We start from the raw sequence: 13,245 nt of genomic DNA, 5'->3' as shown, positions 1-13,245 counted from the left end.
ATCACAGTGGTGGGTACATGGTGGGAGAAGAGACAATGGCTATAAACTGAAACAAGACAGGTGCTGACTGAATGGCAGGTAGAACTTTTTCCCCAGGAAGGCAGTCCAGTAGTGGATCAGGTTGCCCAGAAAGGTTCCATATTTGGAATTTTTCATGACCCAACAGGATAAAGCACTGAGTAACTTGGTCTGATCTCCTAGCTGACCCTCCTTGTAGCAGGAAGCTGGACTAAATGTCCGAGGTCCTCTCCAACCTGAATTATCCTATGATCCTAAGGTAATTTTATACGGTAATTACTTGTGATACACTGTTGAAAAGACTTTATCAGCACTTAAAATGGAATTCCTGACTACATGGTAAGTTCTTGCTATCACTTTCAAATTTTTGTATGAAATTTAATGAGTTTTCCTTTATGTCATGTGAAAGAGAATGTTCAAGTACATTTGAATCCCCTATCTCATACTAATTTTTAGTAGTAAATACTTTATTAATGGTTAGTTTCATGACTAATATTGATTAACATAAATAACAACAAATAAAATTTACCTTTGTCTTATAGGATATATGGAAGTGATTCAAATTCCAAGAGGTTCTGTGCACATTGAAATAAGAGAAGTGGCAATGTCAAAGAACTATATTGGTAAGAGCATGGTTTAAATAGCAGACTGTTATTAAGTCAGAGTTTATGTTGTGATTTGAAGGTACATTTTTCTGCTTTGGCCAAACCATTCACATAGTAGAAGCAGCAGAGGGAATTGTTAGCTGTTAATATTAGGTTGTGATCAGACATTTGCAGCAGTTGGTTAGGATGTATTCTCTTGAATGGAACTAATGAAATATATAATGTGATTCCCGCTTGTCCACTTGGTGTAAAATCAGGTCAACTTCAGTATAGTTACAGTGTCAGACTTGAGCTGAAGTGGATGAGGAACACTCAAATGATCTACTGTCTCAGTCTGAGGTAGAGTCTTCCATCTGGGAAGTCTCTGATCTTGGGGGATTATACTGTTTTAAAACGCGATTTTATTCTTGGAATGATTATCCATCAACAGCCATAGTTCCTTAAATGCTAACAATACTGTCTCCTTATCTTAAGGCAATTTAATGTATTAATTCCTCAGTGTTTCTGTGTTGAAAGGACTAGGTGCCATCCCTGGTTTAGAGATAAGGAAAATGAGGTGCAGAAAAACTGGGTGCTTAATTGAGATCTTTCAGGAAGCCTGTTATAAAGCACAGAATGAAATTCAAATTCCCAGATTATTATTCCTTTCTTTTAAGTCTGTGTTAAATTTACTTTCTGTTTTTTTAATACTGATATGTACAAATCTGGCTTTGTCAAACTCAAGACAACATGCATTTCTGAAAGTCTCTGTACCGTGATTTGCGTAGTAGTCAGCTCACAGTAGTGCAAGAACACCCATTGCTTAATCAAAAATAAATCAGAGAGCTGCTTAGTTGTACAGTGAACTAACAGATTAACACAACCAAAAGCTATTACCTGTTTAGGCTGAACAGCAGCTGACAAGGCTGCTTTTGTCAGTCTGTACTCCATGTCGTTAATATATATAACACTAACATGTTGGAAAGGTTTATGATGCCTGTAAGTGTGAGTTAGAAGGGCAGTTATCCTCCTAGGTGCATTAATTCCTAAATCGATTATGTTGATAATAATGGTACCTTTTACTGTTGGATGCCTACTTCACTTTCTGCCTGCCCCCACCCTTCTGTAATTCAGCAGATAATCAATCTCCCTCCATTCTGCAGAAATAATAACAGCACTACTCCAGCAGTAGAGTGCTTATTATTCCTTCAGCATCACAATCCCCATGGCCCCTCCCCCATGTCAAAATATACTGCAGGTAAGGTTGCTCATATATCCTATACTGACATTTCAAACAAAAGTGGTGGTAGAGAGGCATACAGTGCATCCTATCGTGGTCGTTTTCTGCTCAGAACTATTCCATGGGCAGCTGAAAACCAGAACAAAGAAGACGACTCTTAGCTTAACAAACAATTACGTTTGTTATTCCTCTATTCTATAAGCAGAGGAAAGTGATTTGGAAAAGCATTTAGATTGGCACCATCTGTATAAAATGGATGAAAAATGTAAATTTTTTGGCTTAAATAAAAAATACGGACACATTGCTATTTAATCTGGCCACAGATCTAAAAATGTAAACTAGTACATAAACACTTTTTTCATGAGCTTGTCACAATTTCAAGGGGTTTCCTGAGTTTCAGGCTCTCACCTCACTACCTTGCTCCATGCCATAGAAGCCCTGACTACACAAATGGGGGATTCCTGTCCTTCGCTAGTTTCTTGTGTTTTCAACTTTCAAAGGTGCCATTATATCCTAATGAAAGATACTGTTACTAAGTTGCAGGGATCATTTCATTTTGTGATGGCATGTTTTGGTCTGTGAGTGTGAACCGGATCACTATTTTAGGATCACCAGTTTCTGGGGAAAGGAAGGCTTCTAATTTGTCTGCTCCCTTAAAAGAACTATACAAGCACAATGATAGTTAAAAATGAGTTTATTATGTTAGAATACATAACTCAAGGGTATTGTTTTATGGTTATTTGTTTCCTGGCAGTGTCAGCTTCACAGCTCCTTCCCTGCCTTTGTGAAGTTCCCTCTGTTTTTCCACAACACCTGTTTGTGTGGCCACACCATGAACCAGATTAGACAACTGATTCAGCTGAAAATAACCATTTGCACATATTACTATATTTTGTTTTATGTGCACTGCTGCCAAATACATGACCACGGTCTAAGTAATCAATTTTTCCATTTGGCAGTATACAAAAAAAGGAAAAAATAAACCCCTCTTCCTCTGTAGCTGTCACACTGGCTTCAAAGTTTCTGCTCTGTTCATTTCAGTTAGCAGGCATTTAAACTACCTTGCAGCAAACATTCTACAGTTCCTTAAACTAAGATCTGGTTCTTTTGCAAGTCATGGCCTCAAATTTAGACTGCAGTTAAACATTTGGCAATTCAGTTAGCTCAATCAGCACCTGTCCTCCCTTCTCCTGTCTCTGGCTGATCATTTCTGCACCAATATTGCTCCTCGTGTTGTGACAGCAAAAGCACGTTTCTGCAGCTGCTTAAATAATTCAGTATTTTAAACTGATCTGTCCAACAAATAATCCAGCAACAACAAAATTGCCTGTTTTCAGAGCTGCTGAAAAAACGTGTTTAGTAATGCTGTTACCTTCCCTTATATTCCCCTTATGCAACAGGGTGTTGTGTACTAATTTTCTGTGGGCTTCCTGCATTCTCAAGTTCTCATAAATTATTTAATTAGGACATTAACTTGTTCCTTCTGTCTCACATGTTAATAGTATTATGACACTGCATCATCATTGTCATGTAATTATATTACTGGAATGCTATTCACAACTGTATGGCCTTCACTTATGCGTAACAACTGACATTAGGTAAACCTATTTACAGAATGCAAATGCATTTTTCTTTGGCAGTCAGGTAGGTAAAAAATGAAGTGCTTTGCTTCTGGTTATATGTTAGTTTAAGTGCATATAGCATACATACAAATGATAGCATATAATTTCAGAATTATTAATTATGTAAACATTTATGAGAACATTTGTTCTCTTGTGCACATTTATATTTCTCATTTGTTGTTGTTCATATGTCTCAAATAATGTAAATGAAGAATTCACTTCATCATTTGCTTTTAGTAGATACTAGACGTACTGACAAGAAAATGTTTGGTATTGAGTGGCACACCGGGATAGACTTTAATATGTCTCAGTAGCTTTGGGAAACCTTGTGACCTTCTTTTAATTAAGCTAGATTTTGTAAAAGCAGGACGGATAGAAATTTTGGCTATGTGGAAATAGGACTGCTGATAAAACAAAATACTGATGTTCAGCTCTAACAGTTATTTCATATACCTGTATAAAATAGATAAATAGTGAAGTACTGTTCCTTTTGTTTAGTACAGTACTGCTTGCAATTTCTGTTGTTCTCCTATACTCACTTTTTTACCATCTCCTTCTGTACTACATAACCTATATAGACAATAAGGAATCTGAATTACTTTGAGAATTCCAGATAAGTGAATGTGTCAGAGCTAGTTTCTTCACTCAAAGCACATGAATGTTTCCAGAGTAAATCCAGGGAATTCAATGGAATAAGATTTATGCTGTGGAAGGACATTCCTTTTCAGACCTTATGGTGCTGATGGAAATGGTTACTAATACCTGCTGAATATGGCTGTCACGAACAGAACATTACTGCCTCTCCAACTGTCTCCTGCTCATATGAATGCTCTGTGATCTGTTTTAGAAAATTTGAGCATCATTGAGACATTTTCTGTAACTGTTTAAGGTAAACCGTCTGCCCACACAGACGTAGTTGAGAATAAACCTTGATTGTAACTTGTCTTATTCCTTATGATTGTGATATGAGTTTGTTCCCTGTGTAGTAAAGTCAGTTATTTGTCTCAACAAAAAATGACATGGCTGTTTGATCATGTATTTTCAACCATCATTTTGCCTTTAAGAACATTTTTTATTTAAAGTAAATATGAATGCTGAATAACTTGGTAATCTTCACCTTAAGTCAAGAAGTCAGTATCTAATTAATAGAATATTCACCTTACAACTGAAGAAATCAATATCTAATTAACAGAATATTCACTTTAAGGTACAAAGTCAGTTTCATATTTAGGAACTTTGGATAAAATATCAAATATAAATACTTGAGTAATATGCACTTTTCCAGCCTAATTGGTTGGTTAGCTAGAAAATGTATGTTTTGTTTACAATACTTTTATGGTTTAAGGCTGTAAATTAGGAATAATAAAATGTCTTACCAGATTAAGTAGCTAGTATTTGGGTTGGTAGTAGAAATATCTTGGATTTATGCTTGAAGAAAAAGAAGAAGAAAAAAAAACAATGGACAAAGGCAACAAAGCAAGAGCTGATTGGCGTCATACTTCAGATTCAATATTCTTTCTCTTTTTTTCCTCTGCAAATTATCTGAGATATCTATCCCATGCCCCAACTTCTTAATCTAAAGATTAGTTTGATAATTGATTATACATTTGAGATCTACATATATCTTCTGTAGAACAGCATACATTGCACATGGGCTCGGTGTTGAAGATAAATTGCAAGTTGCATGAGGCATTCTGTTTTGTTCCATGTAGCATCTGCATGTTGAAATCTGCAAAGTGTACCTGCACATTGAAGATTATTGCAGAGGTGATATTGTCAAACTGCATGAGGGATATTTTGACCAGGGCTAAAGAAAAGGCTTTATATTGCTTGAAAAAATAGTGATATTGAGTTGAGCTCACATATATCTAACAGATTAATAGATTAATTTGCTATGGCTTCTCCATTATAAATGCTGCTTCCAATTTTTAGGTGGCTTGTATTTTTTTTTAAGCTTTAAAATCTGAAGAGGATGACTACTATATTAATGGTGCCTGGACTATTGACTGGCCAAGAAAGTTTGATGTTGCTGGAACAGCTTTCCATTACAAGAGGCCAACAGATGAACCAGAGTCTTTGGAAGCACTAGGTCCTACTTCAGAAAATCTCATAGTCATGGTAAAGTTATAATTAATATATTTCTGAAATATGAAATATGTATTTGTGTTCTGAGAAAAGACAAGGCCATGAATGAAATCAAAATAAGTTGTGTTTTCACACGCTTGCCTAGCTGGGACTTTGCATTTGTGTTTTAACACAGCTTTCTTGCCTTTCAGAACTGACTGGCAAACATTGTGATGAAACAGGGATAAAGTCAGATGAGGCCCAGGAAATCTCATAGAAAATGCCCCATCTCTGTTCAATGTGTTTCAGAATAATGGTAGCCAAAATTGTAAACGGGGTGTATATTGTATCTGTGACAGTGCTGTAGATGTCCTGGTTTTAAGCCTGAGTGTCAAGTATACTCTTACCACAGCAAGAGTATCATGATTTGACCCGTGTTAAAGTATGTTGCTGTGAGATACATTTCTCTGAACAGATTGTACAAATCATGAGAATGTAACAGAAGATGTGACCAGGATCCTGATACCCTGTGTCTGACAGCAGGCAATAGTGAGCCTACTGTTGCTCTGCTATGTTGAGGAGGAGTATAAGAACAAAGTGATACTTGCCCAGTATATTCCGTTTGCTGCCAGATTTGCAATTCAGGGATTGCTTGAGCCAGATGGGATGTTTTTCTGTCTAGAATGATTGTTGCCTGGATATTCACATTTTAGGCAGCATTTTCAAACACCTGAATCCTGGTTTTTCTGCTGTAGGTGTGGATAAGCTAGAGAGTCCATGCAGAATGAGTTCCACAATGATTATAGTGCCTTTTCTCATTCAGTCAGTGCCACTGAATTTCTTACTGAAAGTTCTCTGCTCTTTTGTCCAATGGAGATATGCAGATACGCCTCTGCAAAACATCACAGAAAGTAGAAGGGGATGAGAAGTAGCTCTAAGATGTTTCAGATTGCTGCATCTAACATGACATATATTATTAGCAACAGAAAGAAAAAGTTTGATAGAAAGTTAAAGGCTGCTGTGGGACAGGTGGTATGTGGAAGTGCAGTTCAACAGTGAGGGTAGACAAAAACCATGGTGATTGTTGCACTGCTCTCTATATCACCTGCAGTGATATGGCTGCAGTCAGACTTTTGATATTCCTTTAAAAGAATCACAGGTGTGATTCCACCAAGCTAATGCTGTTGGCTGGTGTATTAGGGGAAAACAATGACCTCAGCACAGTCTGTTGCTGTTACTATTATTACTATAATTATAGTCACTGGAAGTGCAAACGAGGGCAGAGCGAGGTTCATAACTGCTGTGTGGGTAGCTCCTCACAAGATTTCAGTGAGGACTGTTGCATGTTTTCACAGTAATGTCCTTAACCAACTTTGACCTCATGTAATGATTCAGCTGTCAAGTTAATTTCCATGAAGACATTAATTTTTATGAAAACTGGCTTTTTAGAACAATTATATAAAGCATAAAGAACTGACAGAAGTGATAAAGTAGTGTTAAGGGGGAAAAAAGACAAAGCTTACCTTAGACAATAATACTTTTCATTTGTATATGTCTTAAAAGTTAGTTCAGATTCTTTTGGGAATACCTAAAAGAACTACTATGGCTTCCTTTATTACTTTTTTCCCTTCCACAGGACATAACACATACCTAGATTAAATGTCACTGTAGTTGCCCTCTGCTTGCCTGTTTTAATGGTATAACCAGTTGTTTTCAACTACAGATTCTGCTACAGGAACAAAATTTGGGTATAAGGTATAAATTCAATGTTCCCATCTCTCGCACTGGCAGTGGAGACAATGAAGTTGGCTTTGCATGGAATCATCTGCCTTGGTCAGAATGTTCTGCTACTTGTGCTGGAGGTAAGACACCAGGCAGTCAAGCTACAGTGTAAACTGAATTGCAAGATACACTTTACTACATAATTATCTAGGTAACTAATTGAAAACATTTCTTTCAGACGTGCCTTAAACCTTAATTTAGTGAAAGAACATTTATTTTATTGTTGTTTTCAAGTACATTTAATATGTTCAGATGTTTTTGTTAAATACAGTGTATCTTGGGACAGTGTGTCTCTCTCTGCTGATGCTTCTTCCAAGATTCTCTTGAAGCTGGTATGTTTGTTTTTCACAGGAGCTTTCTTGATAAAGGACGTCAGAAGTTTTAAGTAAGGAGATTAAAAACCAGAAGGCAAATAAGGCAACTGTAATTAAAGGGATGTGTCTTTCTGTGTTTGTAGGTATGCTTCACATGATCCTAGTCAGCCCTTCTATCCTCCAGCCACCAAAGTTTAGGTTGCATACTGGCAGCTCCTCTGTAGCAGATGATAACAGCTGGATTATACTTCCCAGCCCATAGCAGTATCTGAGAATTGTTGCCCTTTGGCAGCAGTGGGGGATTTGTAGGTCGTCCCATGTGATTCATCATGGGTGCCTTTTGCCCACAATTTACTATATTCCTAATCCTCCCTCTAGTGGCCACCAATGCAATTCTTTACCTCTGGCTGGGAGAGCAGAACAGTTGGCTTCCTTCAAAGCCAACACCATTGCTGCTGCAAGGACTGGTGAGTAGAAGTGCCGTGTCTTTCTTCTCTCTGGAGACACCATCATCTCCCCAACATACCTGTTTCAGAAGATATGGGAGAGCGCTTTAAATCCGCCTCAAAATGTTAGTTTTCTACTTCACTGTGCACTGCCCATAGCAAGAGGAAGACATCGTATTCTTTTAAAGAACATTTAGACCAAGTATTTGTCCTTTTCTTTTTTTTCTGGCTGCTGGAGGTATTCATGTGTAGAACCATTTTGACTCATCTTTCTGCTGGAGCCTGCTGTGGCTGTTACCAGCTGTTTGCTGTTTAAATACAGCTGTTTGCTTAGCCATATGTAATACACAAAGGACAGCGCAAATTTTCTTCTGTGCCACTAAATAGAGAAAGTCTTGAAACAAAACAGAGGAAGGTGCCAACTTTCTCTGATATTTTTATTGTTCATTTGTTAGATTCCTGAGTGACAGATTGCTTTTTTAACTACTATTCTAGTAATCGTGAGTCTGATAGGAAAAGGAACGTTTTAAAGAAAAAATACAAAGCGGGGAAGTGCCTAGCTCATAGCAAAAGACAGTACCAAGTATCAGAACTTTACAAATACTGCCATACCCTATTCTTATGATGGCAATGAGTTCATGATCTTTTTGAAGTCATGGGAAAACTCCCATTGATTTAGGTAGAGACAAGACTTTAGCCACGGATCTTCTGTCATGCAGGTCATTGTCATTTCACAGATTTGATGATATACAATGGAAAAAATAATTGGCTCTGAAGGAATAGGCACTTGTCTAGATTAAAGCATTTTGACTTAATTAACTTTTAAGGGAAGATTTGTGGATCCCTGAAAACTGCACACATTTATTCACTTGAAACTTTTTTTGGGGGAGAAAGATTTTCTTCGGTAGCCTGTGGTGGCTAAACTAGGCACTTTTCTGTCCTTTCTTTCAGCTTAGTATGAGGATATACTGTGGTCACTTATTTTCACTGAGCTCTGTGCTCAGGGCATAAATATTTCATTGTAGCTATAATTCATGTTAAAAATTGTATCTGCTTTCTCCATATGAGTACCTGTTAGTCTCCCCAGTTTATGAAACACCTTTCGCCATATGCCAAAAGAAGACACAATTCTAAAAAGGAGCTGAGTCAGGGAAAAAGAGAAGGGAGACAAAGGTTGTAGAGACAGAGACCATAACTGGAAAATTTGGCTAATATAAATATGAAGTGTTGAGAAAACTTAGAAATGAAACCACTGCATGGCTTTGTTTATTCGTGTAGGACATGCTATGAAGTCCGCTATTGAAGTTCTATTTACTTGAACTCTGTCTTTAGAAGAGGCATTTTGCTCTACATCAAAGGATAACAAAATATTAAACAGTTAAACAACTTCTCACTGAAAGTAAAAAAAAAAGGACAATAAGCATGTGTGTGGAATATTAGAATGGAAATTATTTTTTATTTATGGGGTTAAAATTATGTAGTGACTTTGGGACAGACTGTGTGAACAAGTTGAAGACATCAACTTTTCCTGACTCTTACTGCAGTCGATGTAGCTCACATGTAGTGCATGGATTGATCAAGGTTTGATCGTATGATATTCTATCTTGATCCAGGAAAGCTCTAGATGAAGTAGAGCCAGATATACTTTTATATCAAAGCATAGGGTTTATATCAAAGTTGTAGGCAAATCTAAATTCTATCAACGCATTTAACTTCTGTCCATCTCTGAACTTGTCTGTATTTTGTTATGTCTAGGTGTATGTAACACTTAAAAAGCTGTCTTAAAAGAACATCAAATTTTCAAGTATTTAGAAGCCAGGAAATGACAGAATTAAGGATGAATATGAAATCTTAAACTGTTTTTGGTAATTGTGGCTGCTCTGTGAAGCAGGGACCAGTTGAGCAGGGACCATTCTCTGAGGCCGCGTCACAGGCTAGCTCATGTCCACTCCACACTACTTAAGTCAGTTCTCTCTAAATCAGACTGACTGTGTCTCCGTTACATGCCATTTGACCAAGTCTGTGACTCTTAAAACATAGATATTATTTGATGTATGTTTTTTAATTCAAAGAATCTAAAAAAATGAAAAGTGAGGACTGCATTACAGCCCACCAAAGTGATGTTTCTGTATTGTGAACTTGAGGATATGTGTTGAATGCCATGATGTAGAGCACAAAGGCTAGAGCAGCATTTTGGCAGTGCAAAGTTTAAATAGTTTTGGAGTATTGTATATTGCAGAAGTGTCCGATCTTTGTGCAGTCTCTTCTTCACAGTATTTCGAGAGCAATCCATTGCATTCAGCTGTTCCTAGAGCTGCTTGTAGGCCTTGTCTTGGAGAAGGATGACTAGAGCAGTCAGGAGCCAAGGAGCAAGCTCGGAGCAACCTACAATCTTTAATTAGGTGGTAACATGCTGTCTTTTCCACTGGACTTCTATATTTTGTTCATCTCTGCTGTGCTGATGAGTCATATCTGAAGAGTAGAAGCACTTTAACTTTTCAAACAGGACCTGTGTTCTAGGGCCTGTCTCAGTTTTGCAGACTAGGAAGAGCATGGTAAATGGAATGGTTGGAAGGAGGAGGAGGGTTTCCTGCTTATGACAACTCAATGCGATGCCAGAGCTCTGGATTCCATTCCTGCCTCCCTTGTGTGGTTCTCATGTGATATTGAGCAACTCGAAGCATACATTACAGTCTTACTTGGTAATTATCAGTTCAACATTATATGGGTACCTCTCTGGAACGTCTGACCTCTGAAGCATGCAATGAATTTCATCAGTGCATGAAGTGTGTGTAAAGCATAGTATTCTGAAAACTCAGTCAGGCACCAGAAATCAATGGACCCTTTCCACAGTAGACATTATACCTCCTCTCTTCCTGTATTCTTCATAGAGTCGTTTAGGAGATAAATTTAAGTTTGTAAAAGAAACAGTTACATGTTTAGATTGCCTCTAAAAAGCAGAAGAAAGTTAGTCTTTCATTCATGTGAGATTGTAAACTGTGTATTTAGTAGTGTCATTCATGTTAAAGGACAAAAGAACAAAATATTCCATAGTTTCTCTGCTAGTAAGCATCATGTTCTGTACAGTGAACCAAGCAGAAATCAAGTCTCCAAAGTGTGAGGTTTATTTTGGTATTTTCTTAAGTTTTTCTGAAATTAGGTTCTTCAGATTTACCAGGTAGTTAAAAAGTCTTGCCTGGTAACAGACAACTCTTTTATTTTCCTGGATTCATGTACTTATATGTAGGATGAGAATATAATTTACTTCATTTTTAGTATCTCTTAGTGTCTGTTCTTAGGCTTGGAAATCCAGAATTGCAGCTTTTTCTTTTGTACACTAGACCTAGTATTTTCTGTGTTGAAAAACTTTTCTTTAAAATACAAATTTATAGTATATGAGCTAGGTCTTCCTCTCTGGGAACGTTCTGTAAAACTGAGGTACATGTATTCTCCACATTAATTCCCTTTTTTTCCTGAAAGTTCACTGATAACTGTGAAGTCAAGAGTTTTCAGAAGGAAAGTTTGTTACTACCTTATATAGGTCTTTATAGCTGGTGGCAGACTTGGGCAAGACTGCGGAAAAACAATGCCAGAGAATACCAGAATGTACAGTGCAAGTTTATCTTTAGAGAGAAGAGTGGGAGAGCAGAGAACACAGGAAATTCAGAAGGGATGGATGAACAGTTCAGTGGAATTCAGAAAAAATTGATGACAACAACAGAAGATTTTCTTTAAGGACCTGATTACTTTATTATTTAATGAGAAAGTCTGAGAAAGGGAAAACTAGAACATGTAGAAATAGGAAATAATAAAAGGAGGGCTGGAGAGAGAAGAATAAGGTGCTAAAATAGGAAAGGGGGATGTATATCACAGAATTGTAGTGTATTTACTGTCATGCCTGTCTTTCCTTACATGTTATCTTGTAGCTTTCCAAGGGCAAGTGTATGACTTTGCCCAGATCCTTAAGTATTCTTAATAAGGAAGTGAACTGCTGCTGGTGGTGGTGTTTAAAAAAAATCCAACAAAGGAAAAAAAATCCTTCTGTGTGTTTTTACTTTTGTATACATTTAAAAATAAACGCCAATAAGTGCATACCACCCTTTTTAAATTTCTTCCACGCTTAATAAATTCTATCAATAAATGGCAACAAATGACAGCATTTATTAGCTGGAATTTACCAGGTATCCTAAGCATTGGTTTTGATTTCATTCCTTTTATTAGAGTTCATCTCCAGATAAGTTAAATGTCTTAGATATTAATGGTTTTTAATGAAATAGTCAGTATACTATTATAAGTAAATTGATCGCGGTTCAGTTTTTTTTGCTGCTCATCACTCTTGTAGAGTGGTGCCTACTATGTTTTTCTTTCATGCCCTCAGTTGAATTATGAAACTGTCTTTAGACAAATAAAACATTTTTGTCCTCATCAAGGAAAATGTAAGTTTGGCTTTGTGATGAACATCTTGTGATCTGATGAGTGAGCTCAGAAAGTATGTCTGGGTTAACCAGCATGCACTAGTTTTAGTGATGCAGGATTCACCATGTATTGGTACTGGCATCTTTATAATTAACTGTTGCAATTGCAAACCACAATTTTTGGGATTGCTTTTAAAAATAGATATAGCATTTACATGCCTGCAATTTTAATTTAAGAATAAACTGTGCTCCATGTAATTTAAAATTTGGCTGCTGAAAGTCATGCAGACCATTTGTGAATTGAAATCTGCAAAACATCTCAGTTCTCTGGAGATTATGGTCACTAAACCACTGGAGTTTTGTTTTCTATTAGAATTGCATTGACCAGTCATGAGGACATTTTATGCCTTTTATTATAAACTATAAATCTGTAGATTTGAAAGCAGAGTGTTTCTGTCTAACTGCTTGTAATTATTCCCCCAAGAGTTTAAATGAACTTGTTTCGCTGTGCTTTTTAGATTATTTTAAGAGAGAGTATATACTCAGGGAAGAGTTGATAATTTAAAAAGATTTTTTCAGGGCCCACAGGGCTTAAGCAAGTTGTAGATGTTGTCTGTGTAAAAACTGCACTTCTAGCTTTTTTCATTTCTTTTTCTTGTCTTAAAGTTAGAATCTGAATTTTGGATTAATATATCTCCTGGCATGGATTAAAGATTCTTCACTGTGTGAGTGAATAGTGGTGAATACTCTCTTATGGGTG

General features: G+C 36.8%; 1 protein-coding gene across 1 annotated transcript in view; it reads left to right on the top strand.

The window, feature by feature from the left end:
* Positions 1 to 13,245, top strand: part of ADAMTS6 (ADAM metallopeptidase with thrombospondin type 1 motif 6) — a 147,230-nt gene that overhangs the window by 111,393 nt on the left and 22,592 nt on the right. Inside the window, exons 17-19 of the mRNA XM_059833778.1 lie at positions 561 to 641; positions 5,419 to 5,582; positions 7,252 to 7,390. Of these exons, the coding sequence (XP_059689761.1) occupies positions 561 to 641; positions 5,419 to 5,582; positions 7,252 to 7,390 (384 nt within the window). The remainder of the gene's footprint in view (positions 1 to 560; positions 642 to 5,418; positions 5,583 to 7,251; positions 7,391 to 13,245) is intronic.

Source organism: Gavia stellata, chromosome Z (assembly GCF_030936135.1).
Source record: "Gavia stellata isolate bGavSte3 chromosome Z, bGavSte3.hap2, whole genome shotgun sequence".
Taxonomy (NCBI): Eukaryota; Metazoa; Chordata; class Aves; order Gaviiformes; family Gaviidae; genus Gavia; species Gavia stellata.
Note: the sequence above shows the minus strand (reverse complement) of the source record. Positions and strands in the feature narration are given on the sequence as shown.